Source organism: Enoplosus armatus, chromosome 18, assembly GCF_043641665.1.
Source record: "Enoplosus armatus isolate fEnoArm2 chromosome 18, fEnoArm2.hap1, whole genome shotgun sequence".
In the NCBI taxonomy this organism is placed as follows: Eukaryota; Metazoa; Chordata; class Actinopteri; order Centrarchiformes; family Enoplosidae; genus Enoplosus; species Enoplosus armatus.
Window position 1 is genome coordinate 16,633,518 of NC_092197.1, and position 16,242 is coordinate 16,649,759.

At 41.7% G+C, this 16,242-nt stretch overlaps 1 protein-coding gene across 1 annotated transcript in view; it reads right to left on the minus strand.

Moving 5' to 3' along the window:
• Positions 1–11,964, minus strand: part of lrrtm4l1 (leucine rich repeat transmembrane neuronal 4 like 1) — a 29,777-nt gene extending 17,813 nt beyond the window's left edge. Inside the window, exons 1-2 of the mRNA XM_070925105.1 lie at positions 11,937–11,964; positions 9,616–11,246 (exon numbers count right to left, since the gene is read on the minus strand). Coding sequence (XP_070781206.1) covers positions 9,616–11,246; positions 11,937–11,964 — 1,659 coding nt within the window. The remainder of the gene's footprint in view (positions 1–9,615; positions 11,247–11,936) is intronic.
• Between the last annotated feature and the right edge of the window lie 4,278 nt (positions 11,965–16,242).

Genomic DNA, 16,242 nt, shown 5'->3' on the forward strand with positions numbered 1-16,242 from the left:
CACAAAAATCTGCCGTAGAATCTTCTCTCTCTCTGTTTTTGTTTTGATATCCAGTAAAACATAAGATTCCCTGTTTGTCTTAGCTGCAGGGCCAAGCCAAGCTCCAGATGCTGCTAATAATACTCTGCTCATTGGGTTTAGTGTTGAGTGAGTATGACTGTATTTCTGCGTGTGTGATAGGGAGGAGCGCCCTGGGGTAAAGAACCACGTTTACAACATTTCAACACATGCATCATCATCCTGCACAGCCTCTGCAGGGAGGAGCTCTTTTGAGGATGACCCAGCAATCGAGGGAAGAGGGCATGAAATTGCCCCTCTGAGATAGTTAAGAGGTTGTTGCACCGAATAAGTGGAAATACTTCTCACCAAGGGGCATTGTCGTTCGAGTAGCTGTTCTCACGTCCGCATTTTGAAATGATGAGAAACGAAGATGTTTTCAGTTTTCCTCCGTTTTGTCAACCAGAAAAACACTTGAGCCAAGCAGTGAAAAGCATATATCTTGCCCTCATTAGCCCTGTGTTGCCATTAATAGCGGTTCATTTATTGGCTGACAGGAGCAGCATGATGTTGCTCCCACTCAAGTGTTACACACTGGGAGTTTAGAGGCTGCAATGAACAGAAACAGAAAGCTTTCTATAAACTATCAAAACCTCTTAATAATTCAATCTCTTAAAATTCTATCTTGCTTGATAACAGAAATGATGAATTGAATAATTTAAGGCCGGAGAGGATTTCATGATGCACACATTAAAAAACTGCTGTTTCTGTGCCTGCGAGGGGGGAAAAAAGTCGGAGAACAAATTATTTAACTGGAATCTGGAATATGAGACCTACTGTTTATTCACTGAGATCTTTCTCCGTGATGCACGCCTGCTTGCACTTAAGCTCTTAATGGTTTCTTAAAACTGATGAGGTATGGGGGAGAGGGAGCGGAAAATGAAAGTGTTCTTCTAAATGTTTTTTGGTGGAACGCGTGTCAAGTGGAACGGAACTGGAGGGGAAATTAGCCAGGGGACATGCAAAGTGAGCGCTGTGGCTGGCTGTGTGACATCCTTCTCTCTTCAAAGCTGTCTGAGGGGAGGAGGGGTACAGGCACAGTATCTCTGAGAAGGCAGGGAGTGCCAGCTAGAGAGACGGTGAACTGGCAAATCTGTTTTTTCTGTCTCACAAGAGACCTTAGTTACCTAGTGCTGATTTCTTGGACTGTTTTTGTGCTTGTTTATACCGTACAAGTATTTCCATCCATTTACTAGTCCTTCCAAAGTTATACAGGCTTTAGTTCAATTTCGACCATCTCTCATTCAAATTAATGATGATTTTATTGACGCTATCGATGCCTGTACCATTAATCAGTGTAGATACTCCTCCTTAATTCTAATGGGATTCAAATTCATTGTATTTCAACTTAATTTGATTTACTTATTTTCAAAGTGACCATGGCATATTATTGTTGTTCACAGGGACATAGAGAGAATTGTGTGTGAGATCTAGATCTACTGATTGGCTGTCTATCTTGCATGTGGTTTGTACAGAAAACAAATGCGAAACACAGCCAACATACGGCCTTTTGTCTCATCAGTGTTACCTCCTAACAGCTGTTATGTAGCATTAACTGGACACTGTCCTCCCATGGAAAACAACGCAATTCTGCAATGTTCTGTGTTTCCATTCAAGTGGCAAAGCCCTCGAGCGGCTGTAGTAATTTTGACTCTTGTCCGTCAAGGGGAAAGTTGGGTGGTGTTATTGTAGAGCCAGAGAGAGATAGTAGAGTAGAGTTGAAATGCACCTTTTGTAAGTCGCTTTGGATGTAAGTGTCAGCTAAATAAATGCAATGTCATGACGTCCGGGTGAATGGGTGGGTCAATTAAATGTGAGACTTTGCCAGGGGAGACGGCTGTTTGTTCCCTGATCATAACCAAGTGATTATTATTGTAACCATGGCGATGGCGACCCCTAATCTTAATGAAGTGGTAATTTTAACTCAAAGGTGTCGTGTTTGAGACTAAACCTAACCAAAACTTGACTATAGCATTGTCTGATCATAAAACGGATGGTTTGTCTTGGAAGACAGTGACATATGATGCCTTCCTGCAGATAGCTTATATGTATATTGTACATCCAAGATGGCGCCGCGGATGGCTGCCTCGGTCTAGGAAGAGGCGTTTAAGAGTGGCAACAGAGCAGAGTTTAAGGAAGCCAAGTACAAGTTTAGCAAGGCGGTGAGGGAAGCTAAACGACTGTACTCAGAGAGACTACAAAACCAGTTCTCCTCCAACAACTCTGCTTCTGTGTGGAGGGGGCTCAGGCAGATCACCAACTACAAGCCAAGAGCCCCCAAATCTGCTAACGACCGACGCCTCGCCAACAGCCTCAACGACTTCTACTGTCGCTTTGAAAGACAATGGGACAGTCCTGACACCATCCCCCACACCATCACCCACCAGCTCCAGCCCAACAGCCCCAACCCCCTCATCACACCTGGGGCTGAACTCTCACACCTCTTACCACCACAGCTGCCCCCCACAGCGCCCCCCACTCCTCCAGCATCGACACCTCTGTCTGTCCTTGAAAGAGATGTGAACAGGCTCTTCAAGAGACAAAACCCGCGTAAAGCTGCTGGACCAGACTCCATCTCCCCATCCTGCCTGAAGCGCTGCGCCGATCAGCTGTCTCCGGTGTTCACGGACATCTTCAACACCTCACTGGAGACATGCCACGTGCCAGCCTGCTTCAAGGCCTCCACCATCATCCCCGTCCCCAAAAAACCAGGGCCCACAGGATTAAATGACTACAGACCCGTCGCCCTGACCTCTGTGGTCATGAAATCATTTGAACGCCTGGTTTTGTCCCACCTCAAATCCATCACTGACCCTCTGCTGGACCCCCTGCAGTTCGCCTACAGAGCCAACAGGTCTGTAGACGACGCCGTCAACTTGGCTCTACACTTCATCCTCCAGCACCTGGACTCCGCAGGATCCTATGCCAGGATCCTGTTCGTGGACTTCAGCTCTGCCTTCAACACGATCGTCCCGGCTCTTCTTCAGGACAAGCTCTCCCAGCTCAACGTGCCTGATCCCACCTGCAGGTGGATCACAGATTTCCTGTCTGACAGGAAGCAGCACGTGAAGCTGGGGAAACACGTCTCAGACTCGCGGACGATCAGCACCGGCTCCCCTCAAGGCTGCGTTCTTTCTCCTCTACTCTTCTCCCTCTACACCAACAGCTGCACCTCCAGTCACCAGTCTGTCAAGCTCCTGAAGTTCGCGGACGACACCACCCTCATCGGACTCATCTCTGGAGAGGATGAGTCTGCCTACAGGTGGGAGATTGACCACCTGGTGACTTGGTGCAACAGCAACAACCTGGAGCTTAACGCTTCAAAGACAGTGGAGATGGTTGTTGACTTCAGGAAGAGCGCAGCCCCACCCGCCCCCATCACCCTGTGTGACTCTCCAGTGGACACTGTGGAGTCCTTCCGTTTCCTGGGCTCCATCATCAGCCAGGACCTCCGGTGGGAGCTGAACATCAGTTCCCTCATCAAGAAAGCCCAACAGAGGATGTATGTCCTGAGGCAGCTGAGGAAGTTTAACCTGCCACAAACAATGCTGGTTCACTTCTACACCGCCATCATAGAGTCCATCCTCACCTCCTCCATCACCGTCTGGTACGCTGCTGCCTCCACCAAGGACAGACGCAGACTGCAGCGTATCATCCGCTCTGCAGAGAGGGTGATCGGCTGCAACCTCCCATCTCTTCAGGACCTGTACTCCTCCAGGACCCCGAGGAGAGCAGGGAAGATCGCTGCCGACCCCTCCCACCCCGGACACCATCTGTTCGACCCCCTCCCCTCTGGCAGGAGGCTGCGGTCCATCAGGACCAAAACCTCCCGCCACAAAAACAGTTTCTTCCCCTCTGCAGTCAACCTGACAAACTCACACTGACACCCCCCCCCCCCCCCCAGAACACAAACACAAGCTATACGTTATATTAACGTACATCACACCTGTCCCCCCTGCGTTACATTAACGCACCCACCCCCTACTGGACACTTTACTTTACTCTGGTCAAAACTGCACTGTTTGTTATCTGCACTGTTTGTTATTTATCTTGTTTTTATTTATTTATTTATTTATTTTTTATTTTATTTTTTTTTTTTTTTAATTCTATTTTACTTTTTATATTCTACTTATTTGTTATCGAATCAATAGCACCTTCAGACCACAGCAAATTCCTTGTAATGTATGTTACTTGGCAATAAACAGTTTCTGATGTTCTGATTCTGATTCTGATCATTCTGGAAGGCAGTTATAAACCACGTATCTTGCCGTTGAATCTGGAAGACTTGCTGGGTAACGGTGTTTGCTTTTACTTTGCTATCCCACTCATCAGAGCATTTCAACCTGTCTGCTGTATCCACAGTCCACAAAAGATAAACTCAACCACGACGCAGTGACGCAAACTCAAGGAACGTGTCATCAGAACTGAATGGCTGTATGTACAGAAAAAGTGGGCAAATTGAAAATGCTGAATGTTAAATGAATGAATGAATGGCGTTCAAATACCGTTAGCAATACCGACTGCTTCAGTAGCTTATCAGTTAATTTTGACCAATTAGGAACCAGTACCGATTTAAAATTGGTACCTACCCCTTAAACAACATTAAACTAATGTATTTATTTCCCAGCTGTCTTTCTTTTAGATATTTTAGTGTAATCTCAACTGCAGCAATCTGGCAGACATTTGGGGCCACACATAAGTATGAAACTATAAGGAAGCATGTGTAACTTAACTGTGTTGAACTGTACTATTATCATTAACTCGATTTGCAATTGCTGAAGTTGATTTCTTAATATTAACTAATACCACTATATATTTTTGTATTGTCCAAAAAATACTTAAAACCATTCCATAATCTGAAAGTGAGAATGCACTCCAAAACTTGGCTTTAATTTATTATGATATCATTTACTCTTGAATAGTTTGATGTGTATTCATACAATTTGCTCTTAGTAAATGTTTTAAAAACGATTACTATATACAGTTGATGCATGGTGTCCACTGCAGTGGACAAATCAAAATAAAAGATATTGGGGAAAAAAAGTTATTTGCATGATTTTTCACTTGTTTAAAAGTAAAATCAAACAAAAAAAAAACATTAACATTAATAATTCATGCATGAAAGGGTTCAAAACTCCATACAACGACAGAACATGAACATGACAGACTAACCCTCAAAGCAATGAAACCAAACAGTGTTCTTCAGTGTAAATGTGGTCGAAATATAGCCAGATATCACTGAAGAACTCAGTATGTCAAGTGCTGAATTATTCCCCACAGCTACCGATGCAGCCAGTACTTTCTAAAGATGTTTTTGTCTTTAATGGCTAACCTAGTTCATCAGTTCATAAAGCAAACCCCTGCTGTCTTTTATCAGCTCATGAAAGAAGAATCTACAGTATATGAATATTGTTGTTTAGATAGAACTAACAACTTTATAAAAAGCAAGCAACAGTTAATCTTTAATGTAATCACTTGAATCTCTTATAGCCATTTAATAGAAAGTTAAGTAGTGGATTATAAACACTCTAGTACTATTATTTGTGGTTCCCCCACATCTGAATTTTCACCAGAGGTGTCTGATTAGACCTCCTCTAATGACTGTGTGGGCCTGTACACACCATGCTGGATTGACATTTTTCTGACTCAGGAAAAGGTAATTAAAGTAGATATGAGTAGTGGAGACAGAAATGGTAAATTAATGCTATTCCTGTATGTGTTTGTGTGTGTGTGTGTGTGTTTGTATGCACGCGCCCAAACTTCATGCTACCCCTGCAAAAGTCAGTGCCCCACTTGAGCCAACCCAATCAAAAAAGTCTGGACTCGCCACTGTGATAAACAATGTGGGCTCCTGTTTAATTTGCTGATTGTGCTGTTGTTGGATTTGCCAGAGCTGATGGCTTTGCAGTCATTTTAAGACCAGTTTGTTCACACTTCTGTATTTCCTTTCTCCAAGTAGGAGATGTTGTAGCTGTCAGAAATTCCCATGAACTCCAACTCAAGACGACCTGAACTATATTACCCATTCAACTGCTCACATTGGCATTCTGATGTAAATGCTGGCATTAGTGAATGGATTTTGGTGATCTCAGCAAACTCCATCCAACTTCCACTTGAACAGAAGTCTAATCAGCCAGAGTAAATGATAACACCTGTCTAGGTTTGCGGGGACTTTTAAGTTTGGAGTTTCCAGCCCCAAAACCGTTTCACCAAAGTGAAAGAGACAGCGAACCGTTTCCTGCTGGGCTCTGACACAATTCTGTGCAAGTCTTGACAATACCTCACTGAATCCCAGCCACAGCAGGGTAAATGTGTTGTGTTGGCTTTTGTTCTTCCACATTGCCATCCACAGGGACTGCTGGTGCTGCACAGACCCATAATGAAAGGCACAGCCAGCTGTGCCGGCCAGCAAGGTGGCACTTTCATCAAACTAAACCAGGCTTATGCCACCTTCTAAATTATTAAACACCTGAAATAAGCAACAGTGTAGAACCCCCCCAACAAACCACAGTACACAGCCGTCTGTGATTTTGAAAAGGAGAGATTGTTTTTGAGATGATAAGGTTTGGATTATGGTTATGTGGAGAGAGACAATATACTGACACTGATTGCGACAGAAATACTTGCAGTGTTAGAAGAGTGAATCCAAACAGAGCTTTTGTTTTGTGGCAAACAGTCTAGCTGCATATTGGTGCCAGATGTCTGACACAGCACGCTCAGGACTGTACGTACCACTGCCTAAGCCTGGGTCTTTCAACCTTTTCTGGGCCTGTTCTTGGGTCCCAAAATAAATTTGCAAGTCATAATGTGTATTTGTTTATGACATACTATATTATATTTAGCACAGGGCAGCAGCTTCAAATTTATTATACATAAATGACTTGCTTTTCTACCCATGTCCCAGTAGGATTGTAGAGTAGAACTGGATCACTCTGGATGCACACAATTAGCTTCTACAACAATATTCTCTACAGTGAGATTGATGCCGTCAAAACTTCTGCCTCCTGTCAATGGCGGAATGCCATTAGATGCACACCAAGGAGGTCTCCATATTAGGTGTCAAAGTTGAACTTGGTGCATTGAAAATATTGGCTCTACACAAACTTGCATGTTTGGTGTCAAAGCAGGGTTAGCTATCTCTAGCGAGCCTACATATCAAGCAACGAATACAGATTTAATTTTTTTATGCACACTGCACAAGCCCCAGATTTATTTATTCTGAGAAAACTCTGCAACTGCATTTTCGATCTCTAAAGAATAGCTCAGTATTGGGCAGATGTTGCTGAGCATGCTCAGGGACTCGGTTCTGTGTTTACAAAACCAAAGGTATCATTCTTTTATGTGTTTTCAGTTCTATGGTATACGCTACATCAAGCTGTGGCTCATCTAGTAGCACAAAAATGAGTTTTTTCCTAAGCAAACATAATCTTCCTGAAAAAAGAACGTACCCGCCCTGCCGTGACGACAGGAGTTGCAGTTGAAACTGAAGAAGTATGTATGTGGAGCTGCTGACTTTTTGACAGCAGTTAAAACGTTCTGCATGAATAGCATCCTAATTGGCTTTACATTTAACATTGGTTTCACCCCTTAACCACCACTGGACTGGACCGTTTTTGAAGTGCTTCTTCACTCAAAGAGAGCACCTACGGGACAGTCCAAGTCACTGATTGCTTGATTAGCTGCTACCTTACTAAATAATATGCATACAGAGAAATCTGTCAGTGAGGCAAGATGCAACAGACATCGATTTGGTCTCACCATACTGTTCTTTACCATTGCCTTTTAAAAATACATTACAAATAATCTACTGATGCCACTGCAGCTCCAAATGTTAGGGCTTATCATGTAAGTAAACTAGCCCTGTTGTAACTGTCAAGCTTTACTTCTGAACAAGAGGAAAGATGTCATAAGCAAATTGCCGGAACTGCATGTGGGAGCTTAAGAACAATTTTACAGCCGATGTAAAAAGGTAAAAGCTGGAACTGCTCCACTGTCAATACCAAGAGAGATTTATGACTTATACAGAGTGAACTGACTTGCTCAACTTGCTTTATATTTATTTGCAGTAAGGCTGACGGATCCCACAATACAATATGTAGGATTTAGAAAAGATAGACTCCATTACTGTAGCACAGGGCATTCAGTAAATACAGAATATCACAAGGAAACATTACTTTTTATTTCAAATATCAAATCTTTTTCTTATTGGCATTTGTTCATTTACTGTACCTTCACTATAATGAGATAATGACATTATGAGCCCAAAGACATTTAGCTATTGCAGCTTACTGTAACTAGAGGAGAAATTACCGTTTGAGGTGGTATTATACTCCTTGTTGTCAGACATTTTGCAGCCTTTTTTGTTTTTTGTTAATTGAAACAGAATGTTAATTGAAACAGAATGTTTCAATTAACCTTTTAAACTTTTAAACTTAAAACTTTAACTCTGTTAAACCCATTAGTGAATCTGTCTAAAAAAGCATGCTTCCTGAGATCAAACAAAGATGACCAGTTTTCAGGCGGGTGATTGTAATTACCCTGGTTTATAAATATACTCCTTATCACAGCAGAGGGATCCACATTTAAGCCATATCATAAACTTTGGGATTACAGTAGTGCCTTGCCTCTGTGCAGATTACCGTAAATCTCCCCACATAACTGAGGAAGTGTGTGCCGTTCCAGAGAAACTCAGATTAACATTGAAGGACAGTTAAAGTGCACATCCATACATGAAGCCGTGCAGATCACAAACCCTAGTCACCTATAATGGATGTGCAACCTCGTAATGAACAAGTTAACTCCTCTCACTTTGCCATGTGATAGCAAAACTGTCAAATCTCGATCAATACCAATGCACTTCATCCACCCTTGTAGTACATTTTGCACGAATTGATTATGTTGTCTCTTACAAACGGAATAGAGTTGTGGCAATTTGTAAGTTTGCATTAGTGATGTAAAATAAACATTCCCAGAGAAATATGTTCTGTAGACACACATTAATAGCAGTGCATCCGCCCCCCAACCCTCCCCCAAACACAAACACACACACACATAGTCAAACACACATGCCAAACAACAATGAGCCATGCTGATGTAGAGTGGTGTCTGCAAAATAGTTAGACAGTGTCCAATTATCCATGGTCCCTTAAAGTTGACATACCATGAAGAACATTTGCAAAAGTGTAGCTTTAAAGTGAAAATTTGGATAACAAACAATACAAAGATTAATTGCTGTTAAGCCACACTCAATTAACTTGAGAGAACACAAAATTCGATATTGCATTGTTATAACTTGGTCCTCTGAACCCATGTTGTGCATTGCTTCCCCTGAATCAGATTATTTTCAAAGTTCCACTTTAAGGTTTTAAAAGTAAAACCTGAATAATTGGAGACTAACATTTGAAGTCAAGCGTGTTATGAACGAGGAGTCAAGGGTGCTTAACTGTGATTCAACAGTGTCTTTTTACAGGGCATACGTGATAAAGGATTTACCTCTCTGTTGAGCCTTTGTATTTTGATTTTGAGTTTTTATTTTTAGGCTGTTGCGATGGATCATACCTCACACTCCCTGGAGCCAGAAATTGTGCAAGTGCAGGAGCCAGTGCCATTGCCTAGCACCTCCAATGCCTCTGGTGTGGCAGCAGGGTTGTAGCTCATGTAATACTCTTGGAGCTGGGAGCTCAGGTTCTGCTCAGGCTCTGGACTCTTTTTGCGACGCTTCCGCCCCACCATGGATCGCTGCTGCAGCAACCTGGTTGCACCTGGATAGCGCCGCCACAACACATAGATAATTGTCAAGAGTAGGGACATGGTGAAGAACAGTGCCACACTGCCTACCACCACTTTGTGCAGAGTCATGTGCTCTATCTCAGGTGGTGGTATGGGAGTGGGTCGAGTGCGAGCAACTGAGTCTCTTGGGTCTTTGCTCATATGCCCTGGAAAGGTAGGATGAGGAAGAGGTCGAGGTCTGAATGGTGGGAGAGGACCAAAGGTACTGGTTGGTGGCATAGGTGGAGAGCCACTAGTAGGGGCAAAGGTTGGTTCAGCGGTGGCTTCAGAAATTAGCTCTGACATTGGTGAGGGTGTTTCGGTCAGGACGTAATCAGTTTCCTCACAAATACCATGGCTCCTTGTGGCTTCCATAAGTTTTTCTCCCTGGAGATACTTTGGGCTGCTGCATATCATAGTGGTGTCTTTACTACCCCGAAAATTCCTCAACCAAGCCACAAGTGGGCATATGCCAGTTCCACAGTCCCACATGTTCCCAGCAAGGCTGATGGAGGTCAGTGAGATCCATGCTGACACTGCTTCCTGAGACACATTGGACAGTTTGTTGGATTCCAGGTTGAGAACTTGAAGGTTGGGCAAACAGTGAAACACAGCTGGGTCCAGGGTCTGAATTTCATTTCCAGACAGATCAAGTTTCTGCAGTGTATACCAAGTCCATGGAAGGCCCTGGTTGACCACCCTAATGCGGTTCCACTGCAGATAGAGTGATCTCAGGTTGGCTAAGCGTGGAAACAGAAAAAAGTTGATCCGTGAGAACTGGTTGTGTTCCAGATGCAACTCCATCAGCTTCTGTAACCCCAAAAAGGTGGTGCGGGTAAGAGCCTTGATTCGATTGTAGCCCAAATCCAGAAACTCTAAACTTCGACACTCCAGGAATGCTCGAATTGGGATGTTGGAGAGACCATTTGAGCGTAGGTGTAGGTTTTGTAGTTTTCGTAAGCCATGGAATTGACCTGGCTGCAGGATTTCCAATTTGTTGTAGGACAAATCCAAACTGCGAAGATTGGGAATTCCATGGAATGTTGAATTGTGCAGGGATGTGATCTTATTGGAGCTCAGTATTAGTTCTTTAAGCCTTCGGACACCCTGGAATGCTCGACTGTCAACAGATGAAATCTGATTGTGGTCCAAGTATATCCATAGAAGCTGGCCAAGGTGAGCAAATTGATATGGTAGCAGGGTGTGCAGTTCATTGTAGCGCAGGGAGAGGCCTTGGCAGCCTACTGAGATGTTTTCTGGGACATCTAAGAAGCCAGCTGAATCACAATGGACAGTTTTCCCCTCACATCGGCAGCTATTGGGGCAGGTGCGCTCACCAAAGCTAAACAACAGGGGAGCTCGCAAGAGGAGGAGGAGAGGAAAGAGGAGGTGTGTCAGTCGTCCATCACACAGCAATGGACCTATAAGAGAAGAAAAGACAGAGAGACAAAGAGAGGAATTTAAGGAATTAGATCAAGGCACATTTTTAGATGTTATTTGCAAATAAGCCATGGGAAAGTCAAAAATGGAGTATCCTCTGTCAACCAAAAAGGATTCATAACTTTTCAAACAGATTGTGTGAGAAGTCAAGTTCTTTGTTAAATAGTACCTGAAAGGCTGAATCATATGAATGGAAAAACTAGATGAAAAACTCTAAGTTGATTTAAGTAAAGGAATTATGTTCTGAACATCATGCAAGGTTACTGCAAAATTCTAACTTTTTGAAACTGATTTCTGCAGGAATACAAATGGAATAATGCAAGCTCCATAAGAATTGTTTTCTGGTGCCTTCAATACTGATACTCATTCTTAAAGCAACTATAGCAAGAATCACAATCCATACTTTGCATACCATCCTTTTTAGTCATCCTATGAACACAGGTCTTGACGCTGGTTTCTGCAAAAGTGCACTTAATTGTAAGACAACCTCCAACAAGTTGGAAAGTTTCAGATGATCATGTAAAATTACTGTTTTCTCAGGATAGTGAAAGCACTCAACATTCAGTTTTGAAGACTTGACACCATTTGCAAGACCAATTTGACCCGTGTTTATTGACAGAGAAAATAAATCTTTTCTACTTCACAGTGAGACATGCTCTGACATTTCTTACACTCTGCAGAGTTCTCAGCACTCTCCATCTCCTTTTTCTTGGACAAGCTAGACCCCACCTTTCCCCATTTTAGAAGTTTTCACAAAATCCATAAAGGGTCAAGATTCAAGGACCATTACACAGGTTTTTTAGGTTAAGTTCCTCCCACACAAAAATTACCTGGTACCCTGTATGATCCAAACTGTAGTTTTAGGTATATCAGGACCTGAGTCCAATGTCCTGTTCACTAAAAATGACATTGTGTCACATTTAAGCACTGATGACACAGTCCTATATTGTAATACCTAGCCTATAAACCTGTCATGGAAGGCAATCAAGGACTTTTTTTCATGGACAAAGGGTGGAATGTTCTTGACTGTCCGAGTCAGTCACCTGATGTAAGCAGCAGCAACTTAAAGCTGACAGTTGAACCTTTAACCTCATAGTCTTGGCTGATTTCAAACTCTACATCCTGCAGTACAGAGCCAACACGTTAAAAGATTTGTCACTGTCCTAATACATTCTGACTGCACTATATGTCAAGGGACACATCCTTGACCCAGGGCTCTCATCTGATCTCACTCTGAGTAATGCTCAGACTAAGGATATTCATATCTCAGGACAAAGCTGCTTTCAAATGTACTGTTACGACCCCTCAGGCACCTGTCTGCACTCGGCAGGTTTTGCGGCAGCTGCTTTGCTATTAACAGCTACAGATTTGACAATTAACAATGAGGAGCTTGTCTACAAAGGCATGAAGGGAGGAAGGTTGTTAATTTTGTTTGGACAGGTTGGGATGGCAATGTTTCTGAGGAGGAAGTGGGTGAAGGCAGTGGAGATAGAGCAGTTGTTGCAACAGGGATATAATTAGGTTTTTTATATTATAGGGGGTTTCAAGGTCTAGTGCTTTTTAATAATAATAATAATTTTGATAATACTGTTGCCACAGGTATGGCATTTGTAATTTAAGTGGTGGGAGAACTATAATTTATTGAATTTACATGATTGTCTGTATGTGTCACACGATAATTACATTACCAATGAATCATACAATGTATTGACATGACCTCAATCATTTTTGGTGACTTTGTAACCAACTTTTTCGCCATCATAATGCCAGATAGGGTTTTTCCTACCATTATAAGACTTGGGCCCAGCGCCTAAACTGAATGTCAGTTTAGAAGAATAAGTCCAATTGGACGTAAGCGGTTTAAAAGCCACACTCCACAGCTCCGGTAAAGGAGAGCCCATAAACGTGAACAAGCCGGTATGTCGACTTTGTTTAAAAAAATGGCAAAGTGACAATACAACTAACCTAAAACATAACCATTTATTTAGGATATTTTAATTTTTTCTTTTTTACATTCCAATTCTAATGTCTGAATGTTGTTAAGAAATAAATGTTAATTGCTCTTTGAAAGGGTGTACTTGCATCATTATGCTATTATATTATCATTATATCGGTGGCATAAAATGGTCTTAAAATGACAATATAGTTTTCAATTATTTCTGGGACAGTATACAGTAAATAATTACACTGTAATTGTCATTCTATTTTAGTATTTTATGACATTAGATGGTGGTTGACTTTTCTGTTCAGGCCTTTGAGTATTCTGTTTAGTTCATGTCTTTTTTTCTCATTTGTACTCCACAGCACATTTGATTTTTTTGTTTTTAAAGTTTTGTTATTGCACAAGCTTTAATCTCTACATATACTGTACAAAAACAAAGATTATCTTCACCTATCACTTCTCTTACAGTTGGATCGCCAATATGAGAAAACACATACTGACAGAACAAGGAAATCATATTCCTCATGTTTAACATTAGCATTAATTAATGCATACTTAAATATGACTTATGAACAGTTGACCAGAAATTAGCTGCACATGCAACTGGAACTGACTACTTGTACAACACACACATTTGTACTGCTACACTTCGGAGGACCCTCACTGACACAATGCATTCCCTAGCTCCTAACTGTAGCCATCACTACTACATACATAACCCCTATCCCAATACTAACCTCAGCCATTAAATCAAGTCTTAACCCCCAAACTGTAGGGACCGGACAAAATGTCCTCACTTTACGAAAATGTCCTCACTCTCAAGGTCTAATACTCAAATTGGTCCTCACAAAAATAGAGGTACAAGGTCACACACACAAACACACACCAAATGTTGTGATTTGTTTTGTATAAGCATAAGAAGTTACTGTTTGACTTTGGTCAAGGTTTATAAAATGACAACAAGTGAATGACATGAATACTAAAACGGAAATGCATCATATTACTGTATACATACATTTTGGAGAGACATATTATTTTCCAGAACTGTGTGGACAGACAGACAGACAGACAGACAGACAGACGGACATCACTAAAGATAAACGGACAGAGGGAGCCTATAATAATATAATAAAATGGCATGAATTGATGTTGCAAATGTGTGAACTTGTTGTCACTTTATATTCACATTGACAGTCCAAACTGTAAATGAACAGTAAATAAAGTGCTGTTACTCTTCAAGCTTCAATATATAGCTTTAATATATAGTAAGCTGTAAACATAAAAAAACAAAACAATTTCATACTAAAATGGGTAACTAGCATGCACTGTCCCACATGATCTGCATTTATTGCATGTCACTATGCTGTACTTTGCTACAGGCTGGTTAGTTTTGAACCATAAAATGACCAAACAAGGACAAGCACACAAATTAATGTCCAAAAATAATTTTTAACTGGTGATTGAATTTCATGTATTGTTTTAAAATATATACACAGTTTTTAGCCATCCTTGCAATTGGAATTTCTTCCACGCTGCAATGACTTGGGGGTTGAACTGGTATCCCAGCTGTAAATTCTGCTCAACATGAATTAGGGTATGTGCGCTAGAGCATACCATTGCACAATCTGCCCATTACCATGTAACTACTAGAAGAACACTCAAAAACAACACATCAACACATACCTCTGCCAAAGCTGCGCAATCCTATGCATTTGTTTTAATTAATTTTATTAATACAAAATGTCAAGAAACAGCCCTGGGATACATATAGATGATTTTCTAAGTAGTTAGTAGTTCAAATGTCAAAAATGCTCAAGTATCAAAACTTTGTAACTGTTGACCAACAACCAGACAGACAATCAGACACTGTGTTGTGCTAAACTTGATGTTTAATGCTTTTAGAAAACTACCATATCAAATTAAAGAGAAAGAATGCAAAATATTGCTGGATTTTCAGGAATATGCCAGAACACAAGCAAAACGTAGAGTAGGGAGGTCCTGTGATAGTGAGTATATGAGAGTGAGAGAAGATGCACACTATGTGAGAGTGCGTGCTAAAAATAAATCCCTCGAGTCCTCCAAGCAATAGATGCACCGCCACTTCCATCACCTCCATTAGGTACTCTGTGAACTGGCCAAGCATCCACAGCACTATTCACCGTCATCAGTTTTCTCCTAAACGGTAATCCCATTGGAGCATTTAAAAAGGTCTGTTGTGAGCCCCTTAGGGAAACCTCACTATGTCAAATCACTAGAACTACATTTGGGATCTTGCGTGCTTGTGCCCCAAACAAAAACACACACACACATTTTAGATGGTAGAAAACTCCAGGCTGTGCGATGTGAGAGAAAGACACAGCATTCAGCCACTGGCTCATTGACACCTCTGCATGACAGCATCTTTAATTAGTACACATTGGTTCGGCAAGAATTTCTGCGTAGGCAGAAGACTAATAAAAACCCACCCACCATTGTGGCAGTTTGGGTCGTACTAACTTAAGATAAGGATAGCTGGTGCGTCACTGCCAACAATCACAAGTCACCTTACAAGAGCGGTCTTAAAGGATGATTCTGGTTTCTGAATTGCAAGAATAAAATGACAAGATACAGACTGTGCAGGTGCCAGCGACTAAGCCCACCCCTGGATGACAGAGACTCTGGTTGTGGCTAATTGCTCTGCAAGTTGACCTAAACACGACTCTGAGATGTCATATCCTTTTTATTTTTTTACCCACAAACAATACTTCAAAGACAAAGTGGAGTAAAACACAGCCTTATGACAGACCCCAGTCTCTGTTAGGATGCTAATGAAAAAACAGACAGACAAAAGGGGATAAATAAGAAAGCCAGATACTCAACAGTGCATCATGTTGTCCCAAAATTAAAACACACACACACACGCACAAGGATGCCCGATTGCATGCACATGCATACATTTTAAGGCTGAAATGTTCTATTAGAAAGCAAAATATATCTCATTAATTAAAATAAGATTAAGCGAAATGATTCAAAATCTCCACACGTCACTGCGGATT